This window comes from Protopterus annectens, chromosome 1.part0, assembly GCF_019279795.1.
Source record: "Protopterus annectens isolate FY-2018-M chromosome 1.part0, PAN1.0, whole genome shotgun sequence".
NCBI classification, from domain to species: domain Eukaryota; kingdom Metazoa; phylum Chordata; order Ceratodontiformes; family Protopteridae; genus Protopterus; species Protopterus annectens.
Genome location: NC_056725.1, coordinates 1,686,390,915 through 1,686,405,788, shown reverse-complemented (window position 1 = coordinate 1,686,405,788; position 14,874 = coordinate 1,686,390,915). Strand labels below are relative to the sequence as shown.

General features: G+C 36.8%; 1 protein-coding gene across 4 annotated transcripts in view; it reads left to right on the top strand.

The window, feature by feature from the left end:
* GRAP2 (GRB2 related adaptor protein 2) overlaps nt 1-14,874 on the top strand; it is an 874,362-nt gene that overhangs the window by 650,910 nt on the left and 208,578 nt on the right. For all 4 annotated transcript variants that reach the window (XM_044068624.1, XM_044068600.1, XM_044068617.1 and 1 more), the window contains one exon: nt 2,072-2,261. In XM_044068624.1, the coding sequence (XP_043924559.1) occupies nt 2,072-2,261 (190 nt within the window). The remainder of the gene's footprint in view (nt 1-2,071; nt 2,262-14,874) is intronic.

Sequence of the window (14,874 nt, the reverse complement as noted above, 5' to 3'; positions counted from 1 at the left end):
CCAATGATTGGAAGTGCAGACAGCTGAGCCCAAAGGACACCCTTAAGATCCATGACCAGCCCCAGCAACATCAGAACAAGTCCAGCGGAGTTAAGAGAGCATGGACTTGGGAAACGGGGGCCAGAAAAGTATAAATGAGGTCTGAGGGGACCAAACAATGAATAAACAAAATGATTATGATGCCTTGAAGACAGCACCTAAAGAGACCCTGGTATTCACTGACAGTTTTCATAGTACATAAAGCTACATAAGTAACTTTGCATTATATGCAAGGGCTTGGCAATTCACAGATACCTCATTACAGTGAGGTTTTTTGGAGTTGTATGTACACGCAGTAAAATGTGGATGTGGCCCATAATACTAATTAGGCCCTAGGGGATTTCACTGCACTACTGTGCAATGATTTTGTAGTACAGTGGTGATTCTTAGTCATCCATACTGTGAAAGATTCTTGTAGATCACTGCATGAAATCCACAGATGCACATGGCAGTTTAATAGCCATGTGTATTTCAACTGGAGAATCAGGGCGGTGTCAAGCAGGGCAGAATTTACCTGACCCTGATTTACTGATCCAGATAAGATGTACAGTGTGATCTGTGTGTGTATATATATATATATATATATATGTGTATATATATATATATATATATATATATATATATATATATATATTTTTATATGTGTGTGTGTGTGCGTGTTTGTGTGTATATATACACACACACACACGCACACGCACACAGACACATGTATATATGTGAGTGATTTGAAAATTGTGTGTGTGTGAGTATGAGCATGAGTGTTGTGAGTACGTGTGTGTGTGTGTGTGTGTGTGTGTGTGTGTGTGTGTGTGTGTGTGTGTGTGTGTGCATGTGTGTCATATATATACTTAGAGTGTACATCATCCCTGTGAATGTATGTGTCCGCTTCTTAACAAACTATGTAGATGTCTGTATGTGTTTGATGTCCTATGCCTGCAATGATATGAGATCAGTGTGGATCTAGAGCATAGTGTGTTGGCATTATATGTCTGTATGTCCATCTGATTAGATGTCTGTATGTCCATCTGAGTGTGTGCATCTGTGTATGTGTGTATATGTTTGTGCATTTATGTGCTTGTGTTGTGCATTTGTGTGTGTGTGTGTGTGTGTGTGTGTAAGCGTGTCCCTCAGGGTCTGGGTAAGTCTATTTCAGTATGTGCGTATCTGGGGCAGATGTGTGTCTCTGTGACTTCTACCTACCTGCATTACTTACATGCATAGGATGGCAGGGCACTCAGCTAAGCAGCAGTTTATAGCAATGCTAACTGTATTTTAATCAGGTTCATTGCTATGCAGTTCGTGCAGGTATATGAATCATATTAATTGGATTAAACTTGTGAGTTGCACTTCTATAAATTCTACCCACAGACTAGTAAAAGACTATTAACACTTGCAACATAAGTATAATCGTAAAGCAGTTGTACACAGATATAGTCTGCATTGTAAGCATTCCTCTCAGCAGTCCCTATTTGGAAGCAGTGTCCCTATATTCAGGATTGATTTATCCCTGAACAACATGCATCTATTTTTGAAGCAGTCTGGTGCAAAACACACACACACACACACACACACACACACACACACACACACACACACACACACACACACACACACACACACGGGACATGCATCTTACATCTCCCTTTTTGTGAATCAAAAATAAATAGCATTGTGTGGTAGAATTTTGCAATACAGTTCATTAAAGTCTACAGATTTTATACTGTCTCTTTGATAGTGTCCTTATATTTTTCTATCATTTTTGACACGCACTATTTTTTTAAAACTTGTGTTTCGAAGTAGTATCCCATGTTTTTACTGGAACTGATGTTATGTACAATTTAGTATTCACATTTTATGCTATTTAAATATATGGATTTTTAGTTGGATATAACCAGTTACTTGTGGTCTTTCATTCCTATTGTCAATGTGTATAGGTTAAGATGTATAATGGTAGTAATGTCACACTTACAGAGGAAAATAAAAGTTTAATACTTCCAGTAAGGATTTTATGTTTTTTTTTTCAATTCTGTAGGCATGAGGAGGATGTTCAACATTTCAAAGTGATGACAGATGGTAAGGGACACTACTTCCTATGGACAGAGAAGTTCACATCACTCAACAAGCTTGTGGAGTACTACAAAACCAATTCAATTGCCAAACAGAAGTCAATGTTCCTCTTAGATGACTCACAGCCCGAAGCTGTAAATGCACATGGCTATCAGGTAACCATTGTTCTTCTCTGTTGTAGATTTTGTCACTTACAGTATTTTCCAAATTCTGTCTGATGTCAGGGACTTAGATTTACTGATAAACAATGGCAACATACTAATTTATGGTAAAAAGCATAAAATGCTGAATAAGTGTCTTACTATTTATTTAGTTAGTTAGTTAGTCCATTTGGTAATTGGGGTAGAGCACTGATTAATGGTTTGATCAATAATTTTAAACAAATTTTTAATACTCTTTCATTGCTAGATAGAAATCACAGTGTACTGGTCCCATATGATCTGGGCAATACAAAGTCTTCAATACCTCAAGTGTTGATCTAACTATGTAAAAGAATATAGTACATGAGCTAGTGTAGAGTCATAAGTATACCTGCCTCTTAACTTCATAAGGATTATATGTTTGTGTGACCAGTCATTTTCTTTGTGATCACAATGCTCAAGTGCGCAGTAGGAGAAAGAAGAGCACAGACTGACTGTTGCCATCTGCCTTGTGGCCTGCATGACTTTATTACTGGTTGCAAATTAGATATAAAGGGAGACAAATAGTTAAGCTGTCTATTTGGAAGGACAGCATCCATCCACAGAGGTAGATCTCTGGCATCTGTTGGTTTTAATTAGGTTTAGAAGTTCAACAGAAACAGGATGTGACATTTTACCAAGTTAATGCTGTATGTTTACTTTGCATTTTACCTAACAAGACTACTGATGTTACAAAACAGCCACCATTGCCCAGGAACTTCATCAAGGAAATTACACATGATTTCAAGAACAAAGAAAGCTGCTGTATAGTCCAACATCTAGGAAGGGGAGGTGGGAGGTCAATGTTCCCTCATAATCAGCTAATTCTTTAATGTTTTAGGGATGCCAACTCACAATCTGAACCATTTCCAAACACATAATCAAATATCTTTCCCAAACCAGTTACTTCAAGCCCCTTTGCAATGCATTTTTTATGTCTGCTCCCGAAATGAAATATTTTGTCCAGAGCTAAATTCACTTTTTTTGTCTTCCAGCATTTAGCCTAACCAGTCTAATTAACCTCTATTCTCCAGATACCTCTGCTGTCATTTCTGATATGTATGACTTAAAATGTATCTGTATAACATATACTTTAAGGCCACGTCAAAGAAAGACAAGGAAATCCACTGACAGGGCATGCAGTTCTTTATTACATCCGTTCTGGTACCTTGGCTTCTCGCCTTCTGCTGGAACATTTTCACCTTCCAAATATATCCCTTTATATACCATTCCTAACCAACAATAAATCAATTATACTTTCCCAATTACGTTAATTACATGTTTTAAATGGATGCTTCACCACACAACCAGTTTTTTTTTTTTTTTTTTAAGTTGCAAACACTCTGAAAAGCAATATTATTCAACCTATAAACAATACCCCTGTTACACAAATAAATATCTCCCTATTAATATATAAATATACATATATATATATATATATATATATATATATATATATATATATACAAAAAATGTTCACATTAAATTAAATGCATTCAGTATAAATACATCAAATATAAATTCACACACTAAATGCAATTTCCTAACAAAATGTTATACATTCTATTATGTTTTTGTGATGTAACATATACTTTAATAAATGTATATCAGACAAGAGCACTTTCATGCCATTTACTGCTGCTCAGAATCTACAGGAAGGTGCTCCATAGCTGGATCAATGCACATATATAAGGTTTATGCATGGTCACTAATTGTGACATATACTCCACCTGCTTCCACCTTACCCAGGTCCCTAAACAAAATAGTAATAATATCTTCTAAGTAAGATCACATTATATTACATTCTAAGAACAGCATCTAAGCAGACATATAATTAGATGTGGTTTAAAAGAAAAACCTCTTGGATATACTGCATGATGTATGTGCTGTATATAACTCATTTAACGTATTGAATTGAAACATATTATGACTCACTCACGTGCATGTATTAAGTGTATGTGTATATGTATATATATATATATATATAAATGTGTGTGTGTTTATAATATATAATCTACTACTATTCACCAAAAGCACATTTCACCGTACACTTTTCACCGAAAGTTGTAGATAGCCCTTTCCCCACTTTAGTGCAACCCTGGAGTTAGTATATATAGTAGGGGGGGTAGCCCCCCACATATTTTAAATATTTTGAATTATATACATGAATACATGCAATTGCAATATATTACTGTTCTCTGACAATAATATATACATAAAATATGTGGAGGGCGGTGCCCCCCACACCCCCCTTACTATATATACTAACTCCAGGGTTGCACTACAGTGGGGTAAAGGCCATCTACAACTTTCAGTGAAAATGTGTTTCAGTGAATTGTGTTTTCGGTGAAATGAGCTTTCTGTGAAAAGTGCACTCTAATTTGATTTTTGGTGAAATGTGCTTTCGGTGAATAGTAGTAGATCCATATATATATATATATATATATATATTTGTGTGTGTGTATATAAACTATAGCCAATCTCAGCTGAGACTTCAAAGTTATCAAGCACTTATAACATGCTTAGAAATCTAAACTTCGTTATTGAAAAGTAAAAGATGTTGGAGCTTTTGCTATCAACAGAGCTATATCAGATCTATCTACAGTTTACATGACATACAAATGTGCCCACCTTAGTAATGATAACCCTAGCGCTGTCCCTAACCATAACATGTATTTTAACTTAAAAAAGCCCCTCTCATAAAAGTACCAGTACACAAGACAGCTCAGATGCTCCCATGTGCACACACACACACACACACACACACACACACACACACACACACACACACACACAAATCTATCTTGTAACCTAATCCTAACTCTAACCCTAAACTGTCAGTCGCACCACACTTAGTCTGTTCTTTACATAACCATTACTATAACCCTAGCCCACACACATTCCCACAAATACACACACACATAGCTAGTATATATCACACTTAGCTGTTTTGGCAAAGCAACCATCTGACGATTCTTCCATTTTATAAACCAGATATTCAAATAAACAGCCATGCACTTCCATCTGTCGACCAAAGCAGTAGTGATGGACCAAACACACAAGCAATTATATGTATGTATATATGTGTGTGTGTATATATATATATATATATATATATATATATATATGTGTGTGTGTGTGTGTCTGTCTGTCTCTGCATGTGTGTGGGTATGTGTGCATATACGTATATATGCCTATGGGTGTATGTCGCTACCATGAATTTAATCATCAGTCTTAGACTATCCACAGGGTCTGTGGACAGTGATTACTCTGTTCATGCTACTTATCTTGACCTGGCCAAAGCTTTTGACAGTATTCCCCATTATGTTATTATTGAAAAGTCAGACACACTTAATGTAAACCCCAACATTCTCCACTGGTTTGTAAACTAGCTATCCAACAGATCCCAAGTAGTAAAAAATTGCTGGAAGCCTCTCTTAATGTAAGATTGTTACTACTGGGGTACTACATGGATCAGTGCTGGGCTGTTTTGCATTTATTTTGCAGACATCCAAACCGATATCCCTGGAGTGTGGTTCACCATGTTTTAAGTCTGTCTCCTTAAATGTATATATGGTTATACCTGTTATGGTCACTGTGATTGTGTCCCTTGTATTCTTGCCATGTTCCCAAAATAATGTGTATTGTTCTGAAAGAACAGCACCTTTGTCTGAACTTCTGCAGTGACACCTCCATCCCCATTTTCATCGGCATTATATGCTTCCACTAATAGGCTGCAGGCTCATTCATATTAAGCGTGTAAAAATGTCATCATATAATTAAAATGTAGCTGGAAATATCAAACTATAATGCTGTAATTTCTAAAAAGTATATTTATATGGCTGCATATATTTTTTCATAAAATAGAGGTTAGCAGTACTGCCTCACAATACTTTGTTCTAAACCACGATTTTTATTTGGAATGTCTTCTTTGTGGAGTCCTCCCTTTGTCTGATTTTTTTTTAACCAGGTTGTCTAGTTTAACCCACATTCAAAAGACATTCAGTAGGTTCATTGCTAATCCTCCAGTTTGCCCATAACTGTGACTGACTGAGCGTGTGCATGCATGTCTGTGTGTGTACATGTTTAAGCAAAAATGTACATCCTGCCAGGATATTTTTTTCTCCAACTTGCACCCACAGAGTGCCATGATAGATTCACTTTTAAACTCACCTTTTCAAGCCATGCAATATATGAATTGGTAATCTTCCAGTTTGTCCAAAGGTATGAAAGAGTGTGTGCGCATTTCCAGCAGTACAACAGCATTCTTCCTAGGACAAGTTTATCTGCCTTGTGCTCACGGAATACTTTAATAGATTTATGTTCCCCATGACAGTTGTATAAACTGTATATATGAAAATGAATAACTCAATAATTGAATGGACTGCTGTGTTCATCAACAGCTAATGCAGCTAGTCAGAAAATCGGGTGCGGCAAAAACAAATCAAAAATAGGCATATGCTAGTGCAAAGTAGTGGTAGTAAATTTTGGAAGCATTTAAATACGGTCTTGCTTTTGAGTATGCGTATAAAAGTTATGAGACTGAATTCTTCATTAGCTTTAACACAGACTGCTCAAGTAACACAAGTCACTGTGATTGCTTCAGTCAAACAATACTTCAAGCTCGACAAGTTTTAAAAAAAGTGTTTTTTTTTTGTTTTTTTTTTTTGTTTTTTTTTTTAAGGGGCTTGTCCCCTTGCATTCCCCAGTACTAGGGTTATGCTCCCAGAATATATTCCCTACAAGGTCACAGAAACTCAGAGAGTGCATTTATCGACAGTCTGTATAGGCAAGTTTTTTACTTATAAGTACATAGGCATATGTTCAGCTCTGAGTAACTGAGTCTCAAATAGCTGAACCTCGAGGAAGTTGGAGACAGCAATAGACCATGCATGTATTGTTGCAAAGGTAATTGTGCAATGCAGCTTCAAGATGTTATGTTGATTGAAAGAAAACAAATTGTATGGTGACCATTTTGCTGGAATAAAAATTCCATTATAAAAGGGTAGATATATATATATATATATATATATATATATATATATATATACACAATGATGTAGTCAGAAGAAATAAATGGAATTACTAGACCTTATATGTACACATATACATACATACATGCATACGCATAACTGCACAAATATATAACAAATACACAGGCGCACACATAGACATGCAGACATACTGTTTTTTAATAAGTACATTGCTTAGCAGGCATGTCATTCTTCTGGACGTTTATTATTTGTGGATTCCCACATATGATTAAGAAGATTTTTGAAATTAATGGAATACTACACCTGATTAGTAGGAAATCTAATTTGTTAAAAGTAAAATACTGGGGTAATGTGACATAAGTCCCTATTTCTTTAAGGATTTGGTTCATTAGACTTATTGAGCGTACCTGTATATGTAGCATGTGGTCTAGTTCCCTGCTCACTGTTGGTACTTTACAAGTAAAATTATTGGAGCTGTCAGCACGGGACCCACATCCAAATCGTATTCCTCCTATTTTATATATCTGATGTTACTTGCTGTCAGAAGTGAAACCGGGCCAGAACCATAGCTAGCTCATCTTGCACCCTACCTGTACTCACTTCAGCTCGAAACTGAAATAAAGAAAAACTCTCTTCTGTCCACTCCTGTAGCTATAGCAAGCTCCTTGCTAAAAATGTAACAAGCAGCTTGCAACTTCACACACTAAGCACTTCAGCAATGATATCCTGGTGCCTTTATAAAGCAATTCAGGTACTGCACTCCTACACATCTGCACCTACCAATAGTGTCTCCTAACATCCACCCCTTCTTCCTCACCCTAATTATGGCTCTGAATAGGATAAGTTCATTCTGTTTTTTGTTTAAGAAATAAACATTTACAAACATATAAATGGCTGCACAGAGGTTGCAGTACCTACCAGACGAAAGCCCAAAACAAGCCCCAAAAACAAACAACACTGGTGGAATCCTAATCGTAACAGAGTATATAACAAAAGGAAAAAGTCATAGCCAGTCAGAGAAAACAACTCATAATGATGAACTCATTAAACTAAACAGGAAACTAAGAGGACTAATTAAATTCAACAAGGTCCATTACAAGGTCAAGATAGCCTCTCAGCCTGAAGACAACCACAAGGCCTTCTACAGCTATGTCTGAAACCTCAAAGGTAACATGCAGCGGTGAGCAGAACTGGTAGTAAATGGTACCACCTTCACCAAGCAGACTGACACAACAAATGTGCTGTCTCACAAATTCAGCTTTAGCTTCACCCCAACTCAGCCCCTTTGCCACCCCCCCATGAAATTCCAACCAACATAATTCCTCGAACTATTAGCAGGGGGCAGGTCATAGCTGTACACACTAAGGCTAAAAACACAGCCTCAGTGCAACCTGACAGTATCCAAGGTTGCCTCCTAAATGGTCTGAAACATGACCTATCAGGTCTACTTGAGTCAGGTTTCAACTACAACCTTAAAACAGACTACATACCAAGCAAATGTTGGATGGCAATGGTTATCCTTCTTCACAAGGGTGGACCATCAACTGACTGCAGAAACTATAAACCAATCAATTTGACTAGTCTAATATGTAAAGCCATGGAACAAATTATCATGGAAATGATCAAAAAAGACATTGGCAACCTGCAGACACTGGACTGATCCAGGTTTGGTTTTGTCAAAGGAAGGTCATGCCTACTTAACCTGGTAAACTTCTTTAAGAAGGTTGCCAAGCAATGGATGAATGAAAAACTGTGCATAACACCTACCTAAATCTGGCTAAAGGGTTCAATATAACACCCCCACTTGGGTATTTTGGACAAAGTCTCCTAACTTGGCATAATTCCCTACATAACTCAGTGGATTGTCAGCTGGCTCACAGATAGGATCAAAGAAGTCAGGAGTGGTAAGACCACCTCCACCAAGAGGAGGTCTACAGGGGAGTACCAAAGGCCTCCATGCTGGGCCTCCTCCTCTTTGTCATCTATTTCTCAGAGGTCAACGCTAATGTCAAGTGCCTCTGGATCACTAAGTTCACACACAACTACAATCTGTGAACTATCATAAATTCCCCTATGAAACTAACATCCTGCAAGATGGTCTAATGCAGACAAATGACTGGTGCCAAAGCCACAGATTAAAATTTAATGCAAAGAAGTACATTATAGTGGCCTTTTGGGAAAACATCCACCCAGGGAAATTGCTCCTTTTATAAGACACCCCTAAGAGTTGACCTGGTAGTTAGAGATCAGGGAACATATGTAGACAGTAATCTGGAATTTGACCAATACATAGCCAAGGTGGTAAGAAAATCGTACTATGTAATCCAACTTATAAGTAAGGATATGACATGCAAGTCCAAGGGAGTTATAGTACCACAAGAAGAAACAAAGCAGAACAAAGGCTCGATATCAGTAAAAATCCAAATATCAGAATAAAACAAAACACACACATAGTTAATTGGAGTAAGCTGCTAGCTTGATAGGTTATAGTAGCTTAAATATGAGTGTGTTAGGCATTTCTGTAATATTGCAAAAGCACTTACTTTCTATATTAATAAAATTTGTGTCCTGTGCTGTACGGCTCAATAGTTTGTTTGATTTTGAAGTTATAGTACCACTCTACTTGGCCCTTATCAGACCCATCGTTGAGTACAGTGCCCCCCTCTGCATGTACCTGACTGTGCATATGCAGTTGGAATGCCCACAGAGATTCCTCACCAAGAGAATCTAGGGTATTAACATATTGTTCTAAGGTATTAACATGTTGTCCTATACAGATAACCTTAGAGTCCTGTTTCTATACTCAGTTTACTACAGGCTGCTGAGAGGCAATCTGTGCTTGGCATATAAGCCATCCTTAGATCTAGGCTTTATGGAGCTTTTGCACATCCACAAAATGAGCAGCCCCAGAAACACTTGATAGAGATTTGCACTTTGCTTGTGACATAAATAGAACATGCTAGCAAGACAGATATGTGTCTCAAAGGATCCTCATGCTCTGGAATTGGCTCTCCATCCATGTGAAGCAGAGTCTATCCCTAACCCTATTCAAACTTCACCTTGAACATTGAATGGGAAATATTAAATTCATCCACAGACTTGCCCCCATGTTGCTTATAGACAGAGGCTGACAGTAAACATTATCTAACTAACAGACCCTCCCACAAAACTTTTTAGCAACCTCCTAACTTACATGCCTCTTCTAAGCAACATACCCCTCCTAACAAACATCCCCCTCCAACTAAGATGCACATGTTATAAGGAGACACAAATGGGTTGAATTGCATGGCTAGGCTTATAAACGCCCTGATGGTTGTTACCCTAGTATATATCAATGAACCTATAAAATATAAATCTTAGCAGAGGAACTCAAAATAAGTGATCAGTGTTCAGTGTTACAATTAGGCAGAAGTGCAGAGTATAATGCAATGTCTGCTCAAAGTGCTGAAAGAAAGTAAATTAAAGCTTTCCACAAGCATGTTGCTTACTTGTTCATTTATCAAGTACCACCGGGTCAGAAATTGCTTACTTACAACAATAAAAAAATAAGGAAATACATGATTCCTGGTCAAAGTAAACATTCTTCTGTACTGAGTATTTGACTTTAAAGCTTGGTGTTATAAAAAATAATGGTGTACAAGATAACCGTGATGATGTTTTCCATGATTATGAATATTGTTTCTGGTTTGGATTAGCTACCAAGAATTTAACATAAAATATTTTCAGATACACTATACCATTTACTTATCAAGCAAGTGCCAAAAGTCATTATAGAAGTTTTGAGAGACTGAATTGAATGGTGATGAGCAGAATGGATAGCATGGGTTTAGTTAAGAAACAGGCAAGACCTTTGGCCATTGAGAATGATATTGCTACTGGATATGGATCCAAAAGACCTTAATGAAACTATATAAGATGGAATATTATATGCTTTGAACAGTAAAAGTACTGGTTGCTGTTATGCCAAAAGTATTACTCTGTATTTGATGCTAACAAGGATCTTATCATATTAAGATTGACAAAAAATGTTAAACGCTATGTACATTTAACATGCCTATGTGATTGTATAGATAGCTTAGATTTCACTCAGTATTTCCTCTGCAGCTGAAATGTATTAGAGAGTTGTACACGTGATGAAACATCTTAAGGGTATCATTAATATTAATGAAGATATATTGTACAGTGTATAGCCAGAGAAAACATTGCAAATGATTATTTCAGCACTCGGATAGGCTGCATCATTGTAACAGCAAGCTGAACAAGATCAAGTATAAGTTAGTGAAGTGAGGTACACAGGTCATACTGTAATTTTAAAAAGCTTCATAGCAGATGGTGACAGGGATAGAACTGTGGTATGTATACCTCTGCTGTATATAAACAAAAACATATGAGATTATTTAATATGAAACAGAATCTTTCGATGTTTATTGCAAATATTTCAGCAATGTGTGCCATTAAGGAACTTTTAGCAAAAGTAGAAGGGTACAGGACAGGGGTGAAGATCACAAAAGCAATCAGACTGAAGTATATAGACATGAACAAAACTCTCATTACAAGCAAATCAGAATGGAACTGGCGCAGTAATTTTGTAAGAAGATACAATTGTATGTAGGTTAAGATACTTTACTGAAAATCAAAAAAGATATGCTTGAATAGAAAAAGAGCTGCTAGTAACAGTGTGCAGTTGTGAAAAGTTTCATCACTATATTTATGGGGAAAGGATAAATAAAAATGACTCCAAGCCACTGCAGAATTCGTTCAAGATGGCATTGCACAATGTAAAACATGAGGTTATAAAGAAGAATGCTTCTGTGTTTACTGAAATATGACTTTCAAGTAAGATATACACCAGTAAAACAGAAGCATAGAGTAGATACATATATACTTTGTCATTTGCATTTGCCAGAGTAGCAAAACAGTCTTACTGAGAATTATCTTAAATTGAATTGTTTTATGCTACAACATCTTATGATCCACGAATACTAATGCTTAAAGATCCTAAAATGAAATGTTTATAGTCAGAGCAGATAACTGTGTGAGCAAAGGAATATAGTGTTATTTTTCATTTAATATGGGATTAGCTATACTAAAGGTTGGTTGCTTAGTAACCAAACTGATAATTCCTAATTGAGAAAAAAAAAACATTTTGAAAAACATACATAAGCCTCATTTGAGCATTGATAAGTGTAAAGAAAGAACAGATGATATATTATTTTGGTCTATTCAGATAAAGCAAGAAGTTCAGAATTGTATTGTGTGCAGTGCTTTCTACAATAATAACTCAAGAGTAGCTATTTTATTTTATTCATTTCTGGGTTGATTAAGGTACAAGATTTAAGTATATTTTTTCAAGTCTCAGTAGACTTTGTCTCTGAATTAATTATTTTTCAGTTTCCAAAAATTGTGTAACCAACTAATGCTATGATTCTTGGTACGATGAATGCACTGAAAACAGTATTCCTGAGGAAAATATTAATATGTGGTTATATCATATCATGGTCTATAGTATTCCAGTGTGAGTTTAAGAGATCTTATGAGCAATAGGAATTTCATCAGGTTGTATCCATTCTGAGCTATAAAGAATCTAATTAGTGTTAATTGAAATATTGAAATATTCTAGGTGCAAAGTTGGTCTATAATCTGTATTGCTACTAATACATTGTAAAATAAAAGGAAGGATTCACACATCTCCCTCGCGCTCTTTTTTAAAATTTTTATTTATTTATTTATTTATTTATTTATTGCTGTTTTGAAAAAATCAAAATTAAGTTCAGGAGAGGTTGAAACTCAATGAGACAGTGCAAATAACCAACACTAACAAGCATGCAACTCCTCTTTTTTGATTTATAAGCCAGAAATAAGGTGAGCATTCCAGTCTATATTATTTCACTGAAAGACATTTCCATTGAACACCTCTCCATCAACACAAAACTGACGAAATTCACTTCCACAAATTGCAGAATTTTTCCCAGGGCAATGAAACAATTACCCAGAACCACAATGGAACACACACCGCACTAAATCAAACCCACCCAAGTGGGGACTTCGCACCCCTCCCCACCCCCATCTATAAATACCAACTCCAAGATCGCACTACAGTGGGGAAAATGACAAAGTTGTGGAGTTGGCCAACTACTTCCTTGCCCTGGGAAAAATTCATTGATTCGCGGAAGTGAAATTTGTCGCTTTGGTGTTGATGGAGAGGTGCTCGATGGAAATGTCTTTTGATGGAATAATATAGACCCGAGAATTCAGGAGATTTCCAGTGGGAAAAAAATGAGTTGGTTGTTTTGAAGAAGTAGGAACATCTTGCCACAGTCATTTGTTGTTAAACTCACTGATAACGAAGGTCCTGAAAATAAACAACAAACTTCTTTTCAAAGAAAATGTCTCAATAGGACTATGTGAGACAAAGAGCTTTTTTTAAGATTTTTCTAAATTTGCTGAGGTATCTAAAGAGGTACTGAGAGAAGTGTCCACTGAAATATCCTCATTGATGTTCAACAGATAAAAACATCACCCAGAGCAATTCTGAAGTGAGGAACACCAATGTCCTTCTCATCAGACTGAGTAAGGAGAGAATCACAGTTAGTACGGGGCTAGGATCCATAAAGTCACACAGGCACTCAGGTCATTGTACCACAGGTTGGTACAGGTTGGTATGACTTTGTCATAGTCAATGTGGGTGTTAATGACCTGAGACATACCTCCTTTGACAACATGAAGCAAGACATGATCAAGCTTACTGATTGTGTCTCAGTCAAGTATGAGTCTAGCACTGCATATTACCTTCTCTAAGGATGATGCCATATTACCATCAGAAAATGATTTTTAACAATTGGCTTAACTTCTGGTGTCAGTCTAAGGGAGTATAATATTTGATGGCCAGGAGGACATGGTTGACAGACCATGCTACTTTGCCAGGGATGGTCTAAACTTATACCCTTTAGGCTTTCAAATCTTGGCAAAGACCTTTTCCATTCCAATAGTGCCTTTCTTCAGCAATGCCAAACTGATAAACCTCCTGACTTAACTGAACCTATGAAGGAATATTTGAAGGTGGTATTGCTCAATGCTATAAGCTTTAACAAGAAACTCGCCTTCCTGCAAGCCTTCCTCTCCCTGGAGAGTGCAGATATCTGTGTACTAGTAGTAACAGAGACATGGTTTAAAGTCACAGAGAGTTCCCCAGCAATGCAAGGTTATAATGCCTTTCATATCTTTAAACCAGTAACTGCACAGGAGGGAACTAAAGTTTGAAGACTCTCATTCTATATTAAAACCAACCTCGCATCCAGTCTAGAGTGTTTGACCCCACTGGATCTCAAACATGTGCAATTCACCATAAAGAGGGTGTCACAGTATATCTTTCCAACATATAGTCCCCCCTCCATGTCCCAGGAAACCCATACTACCAATCTCAGTGTACTAGAGTCTCTCACCGTTCAACCCAATATGCTGTTCATGAGGGATCTCAACTACCCCTCTATAGATTAGGAACCCTGCACCACTTCTAATGCACAAGCCCAGTATCCTTGCACAGTTGGTCCATTTTCCTACTAGTGGTATAAACATCCTTAACCTTGTACTCATGT